Below are 14,774 nucleotides of genomic sequence, written 5' to 3' on the forward strand. Positions count from 1 at the left end.
ACAAAAAAAAAAAAAACGAACAATTGCCAGTGCAGGTTTTCAGGGTTAACAATGTCCAATTGTAGAAGGAAAGGCAAGTTTTGAATTAAAAACCACATCTGAGCGGCTGTTTGTTTGAGTGCGGTTTCAGATTTCAAGTTAAGGATAACACTAGGTTTGCTTTTTATGTTTGAATGCCCGTAATAGCTGGTTATTCTTTCATTCAACTGTTCCAGGCACAACAGTCTTTCTTCAAAAAAATGTAGTGTTGAGGTAAAAGTTTAACTTTCAAAAAGTATTAAGAATTTAAAAAAAAAAAAAAACCCGACCACACCACCTGGGTTGACCTAGGAAAATAAGTTCAACAAAAAAAAAAAAAAGAGAAAAGAAAAATTAAACCAAAAATGGATACAAAAAATACAAATTTGACAAAAAAAAAAATTTATATATATATATATATATATATATATATATCATTTGCTCTTAAAAATACTTTAAAAACATCATGTACAGTTTACCGGTTAATTACCCACAATTGATAAACTAGACTAGATCCACTTTTACAGAAGGGACAGACCACACAACAAATCAGTGCATAAAATGTTTAACACCTTGATAGACCAAAAAAAAAAAAAAAAAAAAAAAAAAAAAAAAAACACCAAAATAAGACAAATAGTCTCCCTCTGTTAAGCCTTATAAATCAGTTCGTCATCAGATAGTCGTAAGTGGATATTTATACGGGGACATACACTTATAGAAACAAAGGAAACAAAAAAAAAAAAAAAAAAGAAGAATAAAGAATACAAATAAATCTAAACGTAACCGGTAAAGACAGATTAATTTAAAAAGCACCGAAGCTGCTTAACAAAGAACAAATACAAAACAGGTTAATTCAATAAACTTGTACTATTGGGATAAATGTCCAACAATGCATTACTGACATATCATACAATTCAATGGGGCAGAACAATCTTTACAAACACTGTAAATCAGCGGTTCAACGCCGCAACGTCCGCACGGCCCCGACTGTAAACCAGTAATGAGTCAAGTTTATAAAACAACTCTGAGAAATATACATAAAACGAACAGAAAACAGCAATAAGCAAAACAACAGCTAACGCTCTTTGGCCGCACCAGGGGAAAGCAACAGGAATATATAAATTAAAAGGCCTTTTCTGCCCACACCGCATGCACAGGAGAGAATAAAGAGCTCCACTCAAATGTGCTTTTTAGAAAGCCACTAACACGCCGCACTAAATGCGTGGCACAGGTGTGCGCAATGTCAACGAGCAGCTCCGCAGCCATGGGCGCGTCTTCGGATTTGAAATCCACCCATCAAAATAAAGACAGATAAACCTAAATAAATAAAAATATTTAACTGGTCACAGGTGCAACACCTTCCAGCACATCATGCATTATGTTAACTCCTATATTTTCTGTTACATGAAAGTATTCAAGGGTATTCAAACATGAGTCTTCTTTAATTCCTGTAATAGTCTTTCAACACAACATGCGGATGATAATTGTGTCTGTATCTTTTTTCAAGATATTTTTCATTGAACACTCTTTGTGAGGTCGGTTTATCAATAAGGCAATTATGGCAGAACTTATTTGCAGAATAACTTTCTGCATATCCACACAGTGCACGACAAGCAAGATTGTCAGCAGGCAAAAGGCAGACTGTTCCATACAATATGTTTCTCATTTTATCTAATTTTCAATGCCATAACGCTCTATTTTTGTCATCTAAAAGAGGCAGATAAATGTTTGTGAAGCCATAGTCTTCTCTGTCAATAGAATTGAAAAGAAGGCAAAGATGAATAGAAGGTGCATAGAAGCCTTTATTATCGCCACATATACATTACAGCACAGTGGAATTCTTTTCTTTACATACCCCAACTGAGGAGGTTGGGGTCAGAGAACCATCACAAAATCCCACATATTACCATCTGTACTTCAATGAGACTGCAAATACGGGGTCTGAAATTTCTTATTACCAAAGATAAATTTTAGTGTTTCAAGAATGGATATATACTGAAACATGGAGCACCATTCTGAAGATGGTGCACATTTATGACATGAAGTTTTAGGATGACTTCTGTAGTAACATGAACTTAAAATCTGTCATATTCTTGCTCAGTTGTGGTGATGTCACAGTCAATGTAATCATTGAAGTCTTTGCTATATTTGAGAAACCGTTCTAACTTAACAGCATGACAGAATTCTGAGTAACAGTTTCCCAAATGCTGTGAGGCATCACTGATGTGGAAAATCTTTTTGCATGTTTCTGTCTTGTCTTTATAGATGTTAACAAGTACAGCTTTGGTCAGACCAGTGGCCAATAACCCTGAAGTCACTGGTCCAAGTTCATTATCAAATGAATCCATTTACTGCGTAATAGAAAAATTAATAAATGTTAACATTTAGACATAATGCAGCAGTCCTTTTACGTTATGTAACGTGCGGCTACACATACTGTACGCCAGTGTTCATTTTCTTACAGATTTCAACAAAACAAAATTTTTATTAAATTATCAAGTGCCTTGCCTTACATGTCTGCTAGCAAATTAACTGGGTGATAAAAATTTGGGATAATGGAAAATAAATAATAGGATTAAGTTAACCATGAAGTTATATAAGTTAAACCTGCCTACAATAATGGGGCCAAACCATTTCCCTCATATTTCTAATCATATCAGATGGTTTAATCAACTACAATTACACTTTAGACATAATACTGTGAACCAAATGTTATTTTACTTCAATGTACCTTAACGGGGCCACATTACTACACCACTTAACGTTAATTGTTCATTGACAGCGTCTAAAGTTTGTATTGAGTAAAATATCCAACATTTCTGTCAAAACGTTGCCTTGTGTAAATATAAGTTAAGAAGCGTTTCAAGATTAATTTACCTCAGAATTACTTGTCACCAGCAGGAAGTGACGTCTTCTCACAGGAAAAAGGCGGTAAATTTACGAGCGCGAGCGATTTAAAGGCGACGCGCATTACGCTGTACTACACCACTTCAGTTAATATTGAGTAAAATATCCAGCATTTCTGTCACAAAACGTTGCCTTTCTTGTGTAAATCTAAGTTAAGAAACATTTCAAGATTAATTTACCTCAGAATTACGTCACCACTTTTTTTTGTATAAAAAAAATTCCAAATTCCAACAGTTACATACCATTTCCCATTAAAACAGTACTATATTGTAGAAAACAATGCGTTCAAGAAATATTTGTGGGCAGCTTGCTGTTGTTATTAGAATGTTATAATCAACAGCAGAGAGCCCATTCAAATACAAAATGCTACCTTTATTTCTCAGGAACCAACTCTGGACTTTTAATGCTATCATCCATCTAAATTCTATTACATGTTATCTGTCTGCTGATTTTTGCTCATTAACATAATTTTAGCTACTAAAGAGATTAGAACTGATTAGTAACCTTAGCTTACAGTTCAGTAAACTAGCTTGCAGAACACGTGGTAAACTGGCCACTAACTTGTATAACATTGACGGTTTTGTTTGGTAGGTAAAGTAAGTAATATTGTTTTTAATATGTAATGGTTTATTAAAATGTTAAGCCTTTATTCTCATGAATACGTTCAATTGTATTGTATTCGTTTTGTTGTGCATTTATGAAAAAATTATAGTTTTGTATTCATTTATTGTCCTGTGATGTAAAAGTTTGCTTTCAAGTCATATAATAGATCTTTCAGTGCTATTACCACTAAGTATTTAATAGCAGTATACACAGTTGGTTTAACTGTGCTTTCAAAAACAGAAGCTGGATTAACCGCAGTAAGGTCACTGTGTGGTCACTGTGTTGTTTACGAAGATAAAAATGCGACATCACAGTCTCTTCTTATTGTCTGACCCTTTGTGGAAGATGTCAATCACACGAGTACCTGCTCAAAGTAAAAGTACATGCGATTATCTATGATGGTGCTTTACTGTGCTTTTACTGCCTCTAGAACATGATCTTGGGCAGAGATCATAAGAAAATTAAGTCGTTATCACGACAAAACCACTTTTATGTTGAGGATAACGAGAAAACAAGCAAACAAGCAAAAAAGTAATAATAATGCACGGCCTCCTAGAATTTCCGTCATTTTCCTTATTGTGAAATTTTTTTGTTATGTTTCAGTTAAATGAGTTACATTCTAAATGTGTGATATGGCTTTGAATGTGAATTTGAATGTGTGTCTACTTTGGCATCTTACAATGCACTGATGTGCAATTTCAAAATACAACATGAGCATGTTTAAATGTAGGGGTGAAAAACCTTAATTGTGAGTCTTGTAGTGCAAAAATATAGCATATGGGCTCCTATATTGTTGTTGTGTCATCATTCATATTGCAAGCCCTATCTCTCCACTGTGCCAATAATTTATCACATTAGGTCAGGATAAAATAAAATTGTACGCAAATCTACTTTGAGGCGGTTGGTGTTTGAGGTTTTGCCTAAACTGCACTAGATGTCATACATCCACTGTTCTTTTTTTATTTACTATTTTATGGCTATGAACAGGTTATTACTGTAATTATTGAGATTTCTTCAAGTGGTTATTGCTGTAGTTATTGGTGTAGTGAATATGCCTGTGTGGACAGCATCCAGCTAATCCCAGCCTAGCACATTCCTATGCAAGTACACCATAAACTACAGTCTACCACCTGCTAGCACTCCTCCTGGCCACAACTGGAACCGTTCTCCACCAACATTACTGCGATTAGTGTATAAGGCTACTAGTGTACACTCTTTTGGAGTAAAACACTTCAGCATACATCTTCCAAAATGAGACCTCTATCCTATTGAGATTTGCTAATCTGTTCTAAGTTACACTGGCGTGACCACCAAATATTTAACAGAATATGTCATAGCGAATAGTTACGAATTTGGTTCTATAGCATGATGAACATAAAAAACAAACAACTTTTTTGTCTTTGTACTGAAATGAAACAATAACTTTCACATGCACAGACAAATACATTTCTCTGAAAGCCATATGTGCATATGATGATTTAAGAATGCAGATTATTGTGCGGTGTGTGTATATAGGTGCTTCTTCTACTAACGCAATATGAAAGGGAAAGACATTGTACAGTTTAGAGAATTAATTCATGTTTCTTTCTTCTCTCCTGACTTTTCTTTAATGATTATTTCCTGAGATTCGTCATTTTCCTGATGGTTCTTCATTTGAATTTGAGTTATGAAGTGACTATTGGAAAAGCCATGGTGTTTGTAAAAAGAAAGAAAGAACTGCACTATTTTTCTCTTACGGGGCATGATATTTCGTCAAACGGTGACCGGAGATCTGAAAGCCTTTTGGTTATTTATACATTTGTATGTATATTTAGCAAAACATTTTATTTTAGCATTGAGGAAATTCTGATCTGTTCAAAACATTAAATAAAAAAAAATCCTATATGACTGGTCATTCATTCTCCATTTTACATACAGTACAATAGTTTTTATGTACATATCATTATTAAGCAACACTCTTTCTATATTCATGTTGATGAGCTGGTTTGAGTCAGCTAACGCTAGTGCTGGATTTGTCTGTTTTGTTGGCTGTCGGAGTTCGGCTGATTTTTGACAAATCTCCGAAGGATCTCGTTGCCGAACCTCTTTTCACTGGTTTTGCCTGTAATTTGGAAAAACAAAAGGTAATTGTTGACGCTAGTATAAAACCTTACTGCAACATGGATATAATTTAGTATTTTTTTGTACAATTTTTGAATTGAATTAAATTCTGGAAAGAATCAATCAATTAGAGCCAATCAAGAAGCAGCACACCTGTGACTCATGAGGCTTCCAGCCAATCATAAACAGGATGTCAAACGTGGCTGGCACAGATCCATCTTCGTTCCCGTACATCTCTAGGATGTAGAACAGATTTCCTTCGGTCATGCTTTTAAAAGATATTCTGGTTGAGTCCACATCATCTCTGGAGGCACTGTAGAGTTAACACCTGCACCATATTTTCTGGACTATAATTAAAAACTACTACTATTAATACAAGAATTTAACATTTTAAACCATTGATAAAACTTTTCTGAACAATAATCTTTGTGAAAATGTCCCATGGCCTTTTGGGTGATTTTCTGCAAACATCTACCAGGTTTTCGAGCTCACCTTTATAAACAGCAGCCGCTGCCAGGATGGTGTCTCTGTGCAACAGTGCCTTCCTGTTCCATGCGCAATTACTCTCTCCCATTCCTTAAATACGACAGAAACCGAGCTCTTGTTATAATGTTTATAATCAATTAATGCTTCTTTTGTACGGAAACTATGCCGAGACTCACCTTGTAAATCACATAAGATTTCAAACATGCCTGGGTAATGAACCTGAATCTCATCCACGTCCTACATTTGACATGGGAACAACAAAGTGTACAACGTAAATGTAGGCAATGAACTCGACCAATGATCTGGATGTATGCTCACTCCCTTTGCTAGCACACTAACCACAGTTAGCAGGTTGAAGCCAGCTTGGCCCAGCAGGTTGCCCAGGTCGGTGACGGCTGTGTAGGGCGAAATGTGGGGTGAAAATCCTCCCTCCCTCTCCAGCTCAGCTAGCTGCAGGGAACAGCGCAACTCATACAGCGTTTCACCTCCAACCATCGCGCCTACAAACACACCGTCTGGTTTCAGCACTTGATGGATCTGAAAGAGAGGATGGTTCATGAATTTTAGGATTAGCTCTGCCCTTCCAGAAGACCTACAGAATCTTCTACCAAGGGGTAGTAAGTAATAATAGGATCCTGATATTGCAATAAACTTTTACACAATACACTTTTCTGAGAGTTCTGTGGTGTAAAAACCCTCTTTAAAAACAAGCTAAACCTCACCTGACTGTCTATGTAGGTGTGGCCTAATATTTTAATAAGCATTCTTGACTGTCCCCCCCCCAAATAAAATGGTAGTGGAGTAACATGCAGTACCTGATGCAAAGCTCCTGGAAGATCATTGATCCAGTGCAAACTGAGGATAAAATACAAATCACAGTGTTCACAAAATGTTAAGAACTGCCTCTGACTTTTTTCGATAAATCAGAGATAGAATTTGTCACAGTAACGGACAGTTACCTCAGGCTGCTGACCACCAGATCAAACGTGTTCTCTTGAAATGGCAGGAACTCTTCATCGGCCAGCACACAGTGTGTAGGCATCTCACTCTGCCTCTTCTGCCTCTAATATAAACAATTAGGTTTTAACACACACACGTCATTTCAAGCATCCACTATCCTGGACAAATTTCTTCTACTTTAACGATCATACTAGACAAACTAATTTTGGATTCTCCAGTAATTTTGACAAAATTTATTCTAGACACCTGACAAAGTTCCTCTTAATTTATCTGATAATCTTCATTCATTCATTAATTTTCTACCGCTTATCCAAACTACCTCGGGTCACGGGGAGCCAACCCATCTCAGGCGTCATCGGGCATCAAGGCATGATACACACTGGACGGAGTGCCAACCCATCGCAGGGCACACACACACTCTCATTCACTCACGCAATCTGATAATCTTGATCAAATTTATTCTGGATTATCCATTATTCAGTAAACTCAACAAATTTATTTTACATAGAGCATTCTTGACTAGATTTATTCTTGATTTCTCAGTAATTTTGACTAATATGGCTAATACATTCGACATTATTCGGATCAGAATTACCGTATATTATCCAGTTTGCTTGACAAATGTACTCCAGAATATCTAATATGATGGTCATTTATTATAGATTTTTTAAGAACTTTATTCCAAATTATTTAGTGCGGTGGGCAAATTTTATCTGGATTTTCCTTCCTGATGGACAAATTTACACAATATTATCCAGAATCCTGAAGAAAACTACCTTGGATTATCCATTAGACAGGACAAATTTACTCCAGATTATCCAGTACACTCCAAAATTGTTTTGGATTATCGAGTTTGCTGGAAAGACTGGGATGTTTATAAAGAAAATACTTTTTTGGTAAAAAAGAAACCTCACCTCACTTAGTTGCCTAACAGTGTTACTTACTAATGAATCATCTGAGATGTCTGTAAGGAAAAGGCGCTCTACAATGTCCTGTAATGGAGAAAGATACAAAAAATTTATTAAAATCTGATTACACCAACACTGAGAGGATCAGTGTTTAGGTCAGGAGCAGTACCTTGCTGAGATGTTCGGCGATGTGGCTTTTTCCGCACCCCAAATCTAGCGCCAAAGGGAAACTCCTGCAGAACCACCACAAATCAGCCAAGTGGGTCAAATCTTACAGTGTATGGTGAAACTGCAAATCAATATGTTCTTACAGTATCTTTCATAATAAACATATGAACAATACAAATACAAATCAAATCACAAGAAATAAAGAAGAGTTACCTGGCAATGTCATAAATTCTGTCTGCTACCCTGCTACCAACCTGCAAGATAAAAACCAAACAAAACATGGGCATCAGTGACACGACTACAAACAAAATATACAAATAAATGCAAACAAAAGCATATAATAAGATTAAAGACAGCTTCAGGACAGAGGACTTGACACTTTCTGGTTTCTCAGTAACATGACAAGATGTTTTGTTGTCATTCACCAACAGAAAGAAAGAAAATAACACTGGTGAAAGATCAACTGTTTATAGCTGGATCACAGAATATATGAAAATCCTCTGACACAATCTGAAGTAAATCTGAGGTAAAATAAAATGACAATACAGCTATACTTTCATACAAAAATGAATAGTGCAAATGAGGCAAATTCTGTGACATGAGGTAAATAAAACTGTAAATGAGGTAGATAATGATGTAAATGAGGCAAATTAAGCTGTAAATGGCATAAATAATGCTGTAAATAAGTTAAAAAGCTGTAAAATATGTAAATCATTGCTTAAATAAAGTAAATAATACACATGAGGTTAATAAAGCTGCAAATGAGGTAAGTAATGCTGTAAATGAAGAAAAAGCCATAAATGAGGTACAAAAAGCTGTAAATGAGGTAAATAAAGCTGTAAATGAGGTAAATAAAGCTGTAAATGATGTAAATAAAGCTGTAAATGATATGAATAAAGCTGTAAATTAGGTAAATAAAGCTGTAAATTAGGTAAATAAGCTGTAAATGAGGTAAATAAAGCTGTAAATAAGGCTGTAAATGAGGTAAATAAAGCTGTAAAAGATGTAAATAAGGTTATAAATGAGGTAAATAAGGTTGTAAATGAGGTAAATAAATTTGTAAATGAGGTAAATAAAGCTGTAAATTAGGTAAATAGGGTTGTAAATGAGGTAAATAAAGCTGTAAATGAGGTAAATAAAGCTGACCTCGTCTCGCAGGTAGTCATATTTATCACTATCCGGTAAAATCGCTGCCCATTTCTTTTGCTTTCTCTTCATATTTCTGTCAAACACGTTCATGGCACCCGCAGGTCCCCCGGACACGTTTCTCACATGGGAATAAACTTTGTTTCCTGAGGTAAGGTTAAGGTGAGTGATGTTTCTGTGAGGAACAATAAACCCGGCTGTTACTCTGAATAACACGCCGTGACCAAGACAAACACCGTTCATCAGCTTATTCATGACTGAAAAATCTATAAAATAAAACAGAAAATCAGGACATTTTCTGATCCCGCACAGTGTCGCCTCTAGTCACCGGCGTTGTTGACCTTTTTATTGCATGGACGCCGGCTGTGTTTCAAAAAACTACGTAGTAAACTTTAAGTGCCCTAAAGTCGATCTATACTACCTCACTGCGTCAAAATATAACAGTACGCCAGGTAATTATTATTATTATTATTATTATTACAATATAGTGACGTAATGACGTTTTGGGCGGTAGCATGTTTTAGAAATACAGAATATTTCGCATTATTATGTAATAGTGTCCCTATAAAGTCCCTAACGAAGGGAGTAAAGGGTTATTTGGGATTGAACCGCAAAGTGGCGTCGCGTGTAAAATACGGAACAGGAAATGAAGTAAGCCACAGGAACGACTGAGCCTATTCACGCAGCTAGTTAGTTGTCTCACTGATGATTATGCTTAGATCCAAAAATCCCAAGAACAGGCAAAAAAAAAATGTGCAAACATTTTCACCATTATGATGCCTTCCCTTTCTCAAAGTGTTAGCCTGCGTTTGTTCTCTTTTGCACAATACTTAAGCAATGCAAATGTAGTACAGTAACTAAACATAAGCTTGCCTATAGTAGAATGCACACCCGTTATTCAATACAGCAAGCTTTATATACTCTTTTTAGGTCTGGGCATTTGTGGAGCATCTGCCCTGTACTTCCCTTCCATCTGCTGTGCACTTCCCTTGCATTTGCCCTGCACTTCCCTTCCATCTGCCCTGCACTAGTGTTAATTTCGTCACCTATTTTTAATTTAGTCTTAGTTTTAGTCTTATTTAGTCATTCACATATCTTTTTTGTTAGTCAAGTTTTAATCGACTAAAAGTCTCGTCTTTTTAGTCTAGTTTTAGTCAAAAGAAAACTCAAGGTATCTTAGTCAAGTTTTAGTCGACTAAAAGTCTTTTAATTTTAGTCTAGTTTTAGTCTTTTTTTAAAAATAACACATTATTACTGAGATTATTACTGATAAACATTTCAGTAAAAAAAGTGTTTCACATCTCAAACATTGGTTAAATGTCATAATGACCTGACACAATACACTTGTTGAATGATTTTTGTTGAATGCGAATGTTAAACGTGTCTGGTTTTCAATTTCTGATTTAGGAGACACATTCACAAGTGATGAACCTGTTCTGAAGAGTATTTTATTTTAACCAACACAATTCAAAAGCTGGGGCCCAATAGACTCCGGCTGACAACTTAAGTTACAAAGGTTTTTAAAACCGCAAACTCGTTGTGAATATTTTAAAGGCGTAACAGCTGATGAAAAAGCAGAGACAATTGTAGACGAAAATGAAGAGAGATTTTATCTTAGTTTTTATTTTATACAAAACATTTTCGTCTCGTCTTTTTTCGTCGACATAATGCATGTTAATTTAGTCTTAGCGTTTTTGGACAGTGGTGCAGTCTTGTCATCGTCTCGTCTTAGTCATGAAAAAAAAGGTTGTTGACAAACATATTTCGTCTCGTCTCCTCTGACGAAATTAACACTACCCTGCACTTCCCTTCCATCTGCCGTGCACTTCCCTTGCATTTGCCTGGCCCTGTACAGGACAGTGCACAGGCTCTTGAAAAAGATTGATGGGCCCCAGTGTCTATTAGGGTTACATCATTTTGTGGTTGACTTACTTAAATCTCTTTTGTTCATGCAATGCATGTGCCCCTGCAGTGCCTATGCAATGTGTCATATCTTAGCACAACAGAGATTTACATCAGCCAGACTTACAACCTCCTGTGATTATAGCATTTTCTATTTTCTTCTAGCCACATTCAACATTTAAAATATATATTTCAATTATAGAAAAAAGGATACATATAAATGTAAATAAAAGCTATCAGAGCTCTCTTAAACTTATGATAAATAAAGCTTATTATCACATAAATCTTCTTAGTCGGTTGAAATCATCTTCCAGCTGTCTAGGTACAGCGTCCGATCCTCTGCGATCTTGCAGTAGCATTCATGGCAATTATAATTGTAATTGTATTTAATTCATATTCAAATGTTTTGTTTCTGTAACCAAGTTTTCTACTTTCAGAAGTTTTTTAGCAAACATCAGTTGCTTTTGTTCCTCGGATCCTTTCCCGTTTAGCTTCTTTACTCTTCTTCTTTTATACCTTTCCCATTTGTTTTTGTTCACTTTGCTTTTGGGCAAGAATGTCTCCTAAAGTGTATTTTGGGTTGAGTTTTAGCTTTGGGTCGAGGGGAATACAACTCCATTCTCACCTGTTCTTACAACACTCTGCATCTAGAAAGACAGACAGTGAGAATAATCTGCATGAACCTACAGTTAAGCTCATGTTCTGTTCTGGTACTGGAGTTCAGCTGAATGAGATCCTCGTACTTAACCTTCTCTCTGATTCTCTTGCTCATGTAGATCATTTTCAGGTTCTCATACTGTAGGTAAGTGGATCTACAAAATCCACCTTGGTCATGACGACAATGCAGGAATCCTTGTCATGATCAATATTATAGGGAATCTGAATTTGATTTTGACCCAGATGTAATACATCAGACAGTAATATATGGTCAATTTATCAGGAATGAGCATTTGTAAAAAATCAGGATGATAACTCACCTAATTCGTGAGCTTCTTTCATAATTTCTTTCATTTTATTCCCCATTTCTGAACTTAAAACTGAAACCCTTTCTGATGATAAAACAAACACCAGACAGTGAATTTGGTCCTTTAGACTCAGGTTTTTGTTATAGTAATTGCTTTCAGCAGTAAGCTCTTTTGAAGGATTGAACTGAGTATAAAAACATAAACTGTTATAACACTGCACTACAGTACGCTAAAACATTTGTGTCAAATTTTGCTAAATATATATCTGAAGCATAATAAATTTACTGTACAACTATTAGCATTTGGATTGCAAATAGACAGTTCACGTTTGAGAGCATTAAAATATTTCAATATATAGACCTTGTACATTGGAACATGGAACCTGGAAATATCATGTACATGTGAATAAAGTGAATGTGTCTGTATACTAATTTCAGAACACTAATGATATCTTAGGGGGGGCACGGTGGCTTAGTGGTTAGCATGTTTGCCTCACACCTCCAGGGTTGGGGGTTCGATTCCCGCCTCCACCTTGTGTGTGTGGAGTTTGCATGTTCTCCCCGTGCCTCGGGGGTTTCCTCCGGGTACTCCGGTTTCCTCCCCCGGTCCAAAGACATGCATGGTAGGTTGATTGGCATCTCTGGAAAATTGTCCGTAGTGTGTGATTGTGTGAGTGAATGAGAGTGTGTGTGTGCCCTGTGATGGGTTGGCACTCCGTCCAGGGTGTATCCTGCCTTGATGCACAATGACGCCTGAGATGGTAGTTCGGACAAGCAGTAGAAAATGAGTGAGTGAGTGAGAGTAATGATATCTTATGTGTGCGGACCATCTGAAATGTCTTCGAGACCCATCGTATCACCAAGCACAAATGGAAAGATGGATCCCTCTGTGCCTTTGCTCAGCTTGTACACACTGTACTATATACAGGTAGAAATGTTTTCTACCAAATGTTAAAACAGTTTCTATATTTAAATGTTAAGCTATGTCCTTTACATCAACTGAAATTTACCTAAACTAAAAATGAATGTATTTTAAAGATATATGGTATATTAAAGATTGTATGGGTTTTTACTTTGTGGGTGACACTTCAGAGAGTGAATGAGCGAGATAAGTATTGCGACCTTGGAGTGCAGTATTAACAGAGGTGATAAAAGTTGACTTCCCAACACCTGCTGGTCCAACACACAGAATCCTGAGATGTTCAACACTTTGGTTTGACTGAAACTCCCTCATTGTCTGTAACATTGTTCCTCTTTCACTAAAAGAAAGTCAAAAAGAGACATTAGCTAATAAACTATTTTTACATCAATGTGAACATAGGAAATGTATACATATGTGACACAAAAATTATGTAAAGTTATGCTTTTGTTTATTTTTGGAAACTTAAAATGTGTAAAATGCCTGTGGTTATTAAATGAGTAAACAGAAAGAGATTAAAAATATAATTTATTATGTAATGCCAGGTGTTTCTGATTATTCTGCCAGAGCTTAATAACGCACGCTAATCTGCACTTGCAGTTAACAAAACTAAAGATGATAGTTCTGCTGAGCCTCATACTGTATATGTCCTGTTCTCTCTTTTAAGTGACTTTGTAGCTAAGCTTAAATCCTTGTGGGTTTGTTGAATGTAGAAAGTTGAAAATCAACTGCAAGATCAGTTTGCATGAAGCATTGCTTCAAACTGATTGAGATTATAAACAATTTTGAGTGCACTCAAATGGTCCATTACCATAGCAAACAATGAGGGACTCAAAGCCTACCCTTGATGTATCCCTACCTCCACCTTGAACTCCTCTGTCTGACCTAGAGCACATCTCACTGCAGATCACCCGTGGCCTCAAATTAATTCTATATTTTCACTCCAAGATGTAAAAAATAATAGCTTTATAATGCGATGCATTCTGTGTGCACCAAAACAAACAGACATCGCAGCTTACAAGAATTCCAGCTCCAACCTAAAAAAACATGTAGCGGTAAGCGTCAAAATTATGCCTATTTGATGGTAATTTGGTAACTATGGGCACTTTGACCTTAACGTAATACTACATTTCACACACTGTCTGAATGTATTCCCTCATATACGCTCTCGTGCAATCCTGTGAACCCTACAAACATGTTCATGAACAAACGTTCGTTATAAGCGTCTGCATTTTCATATCCATGTTCCACAAAATAAATTGAATTGCATTCGTTTTCGTGAATAAATTGAATTGCATTCATTCGTTAGTGACTCACTAAAGTTTTTTTTGAAAATTAAATATTTCCATAAGTACTTGTACTTTTACTTGAGTACAGATTTTGGATACTCTACCCACCTCTGGGCCCTACGCAACTTGCGTAGTGAGCGTATAGGGCCGATCGGCTCTGCCTCTGCCAGCCGCCCCAGCAGGTTCCGCCATAATAGTTGCCTTGGTTACGTATGTATGTGTGGGGCGGAGCTATCAATAAGGGGTGACACCCATTTGGGTTAGGGGCGTGTTTGTTTTGGTGATTTCAAATGTCAACATTAGTTTTTAAACATCGTGCACCCCTGGGGTGCCACCCCGCCTTTAATCAGAAAGCCAGCACACGAGGTTTATTTCGCCTTCTTGCTTGCCGTAGAAAACGGGGC

The 14,774-nt window shown here is 36.4% G+C and overlaps 1 protein-coding gene across 3 annotated transcripts; it reads right to left on the minus strand.

Moving 5' to 3' along the window:
* Positions 1-5,337: 5,337 nt before the first annotated feature.
* Positions 5,338-9,719, minus strand: ndufaf5 (NADH:ubiquinone oxidoreductase complex assembly factor 5). Of its 3 annotated transcripts, none has more exons than XM_060860416.1 (11): positions 9,297-9,715; positions 8,364-8,404; positions 8,152-8,215; positions 8,019-8,066; positions 7,074-7,177; positions 6,930-6,969; positions 6,454-6,651; positions 6,291-6,351; positions 6,121-6,204; positions 5,782-5,864; positions 5,338-5,629 (listed from the first exon to the last, which is right to left on the minus strand). In XM_060860416.1, exons 1-11 carry the CDS (start codon positions 9,549-9,551, stop codon positions 5,519-5,521), a joined length of 1,089 nt encoding a protein of 362 aa, XP_060716399.1. In that variant the 5' UTR covers positions 9,552-9,715; the 3' UTR covers positions 5,338-5,518. The 3 variants fall into 3 exon arrangements, with proteins under 3 accessions (XP_060716399.1, XP_060716401.1, XP_060716400.1); XM_060860418.1 differs by having other exon boundaries at positions 8,152-8,271; positions 9,297-9,379; XM_060860417.1 differs by lacking the exon at positions 5,338-5,629 and having other exon boundaries at positions 5,839-5,956; positions 9,297-9,719.
* Between the last annotated feature and the right edge of the window lie 5,055 nt (positions 9,720-14,774).

The sequence above is a fragment of the Tachysurus vachellii genome, chromosome 24, assembly GCF_030014155.1.
Source record: "Tachysurus vachellii isolate PV-2020 chromosome 24, HZAU_Pvac_v1, whole genome shotgun sequence".
NCBI classification, from domain to species: domain Eukaryota; kingdom Metazoa; phylum Chordata; class Actinopteri; order Siluriformes; family Bagridae; genus Tachysurus; species Tachysurus vachellii.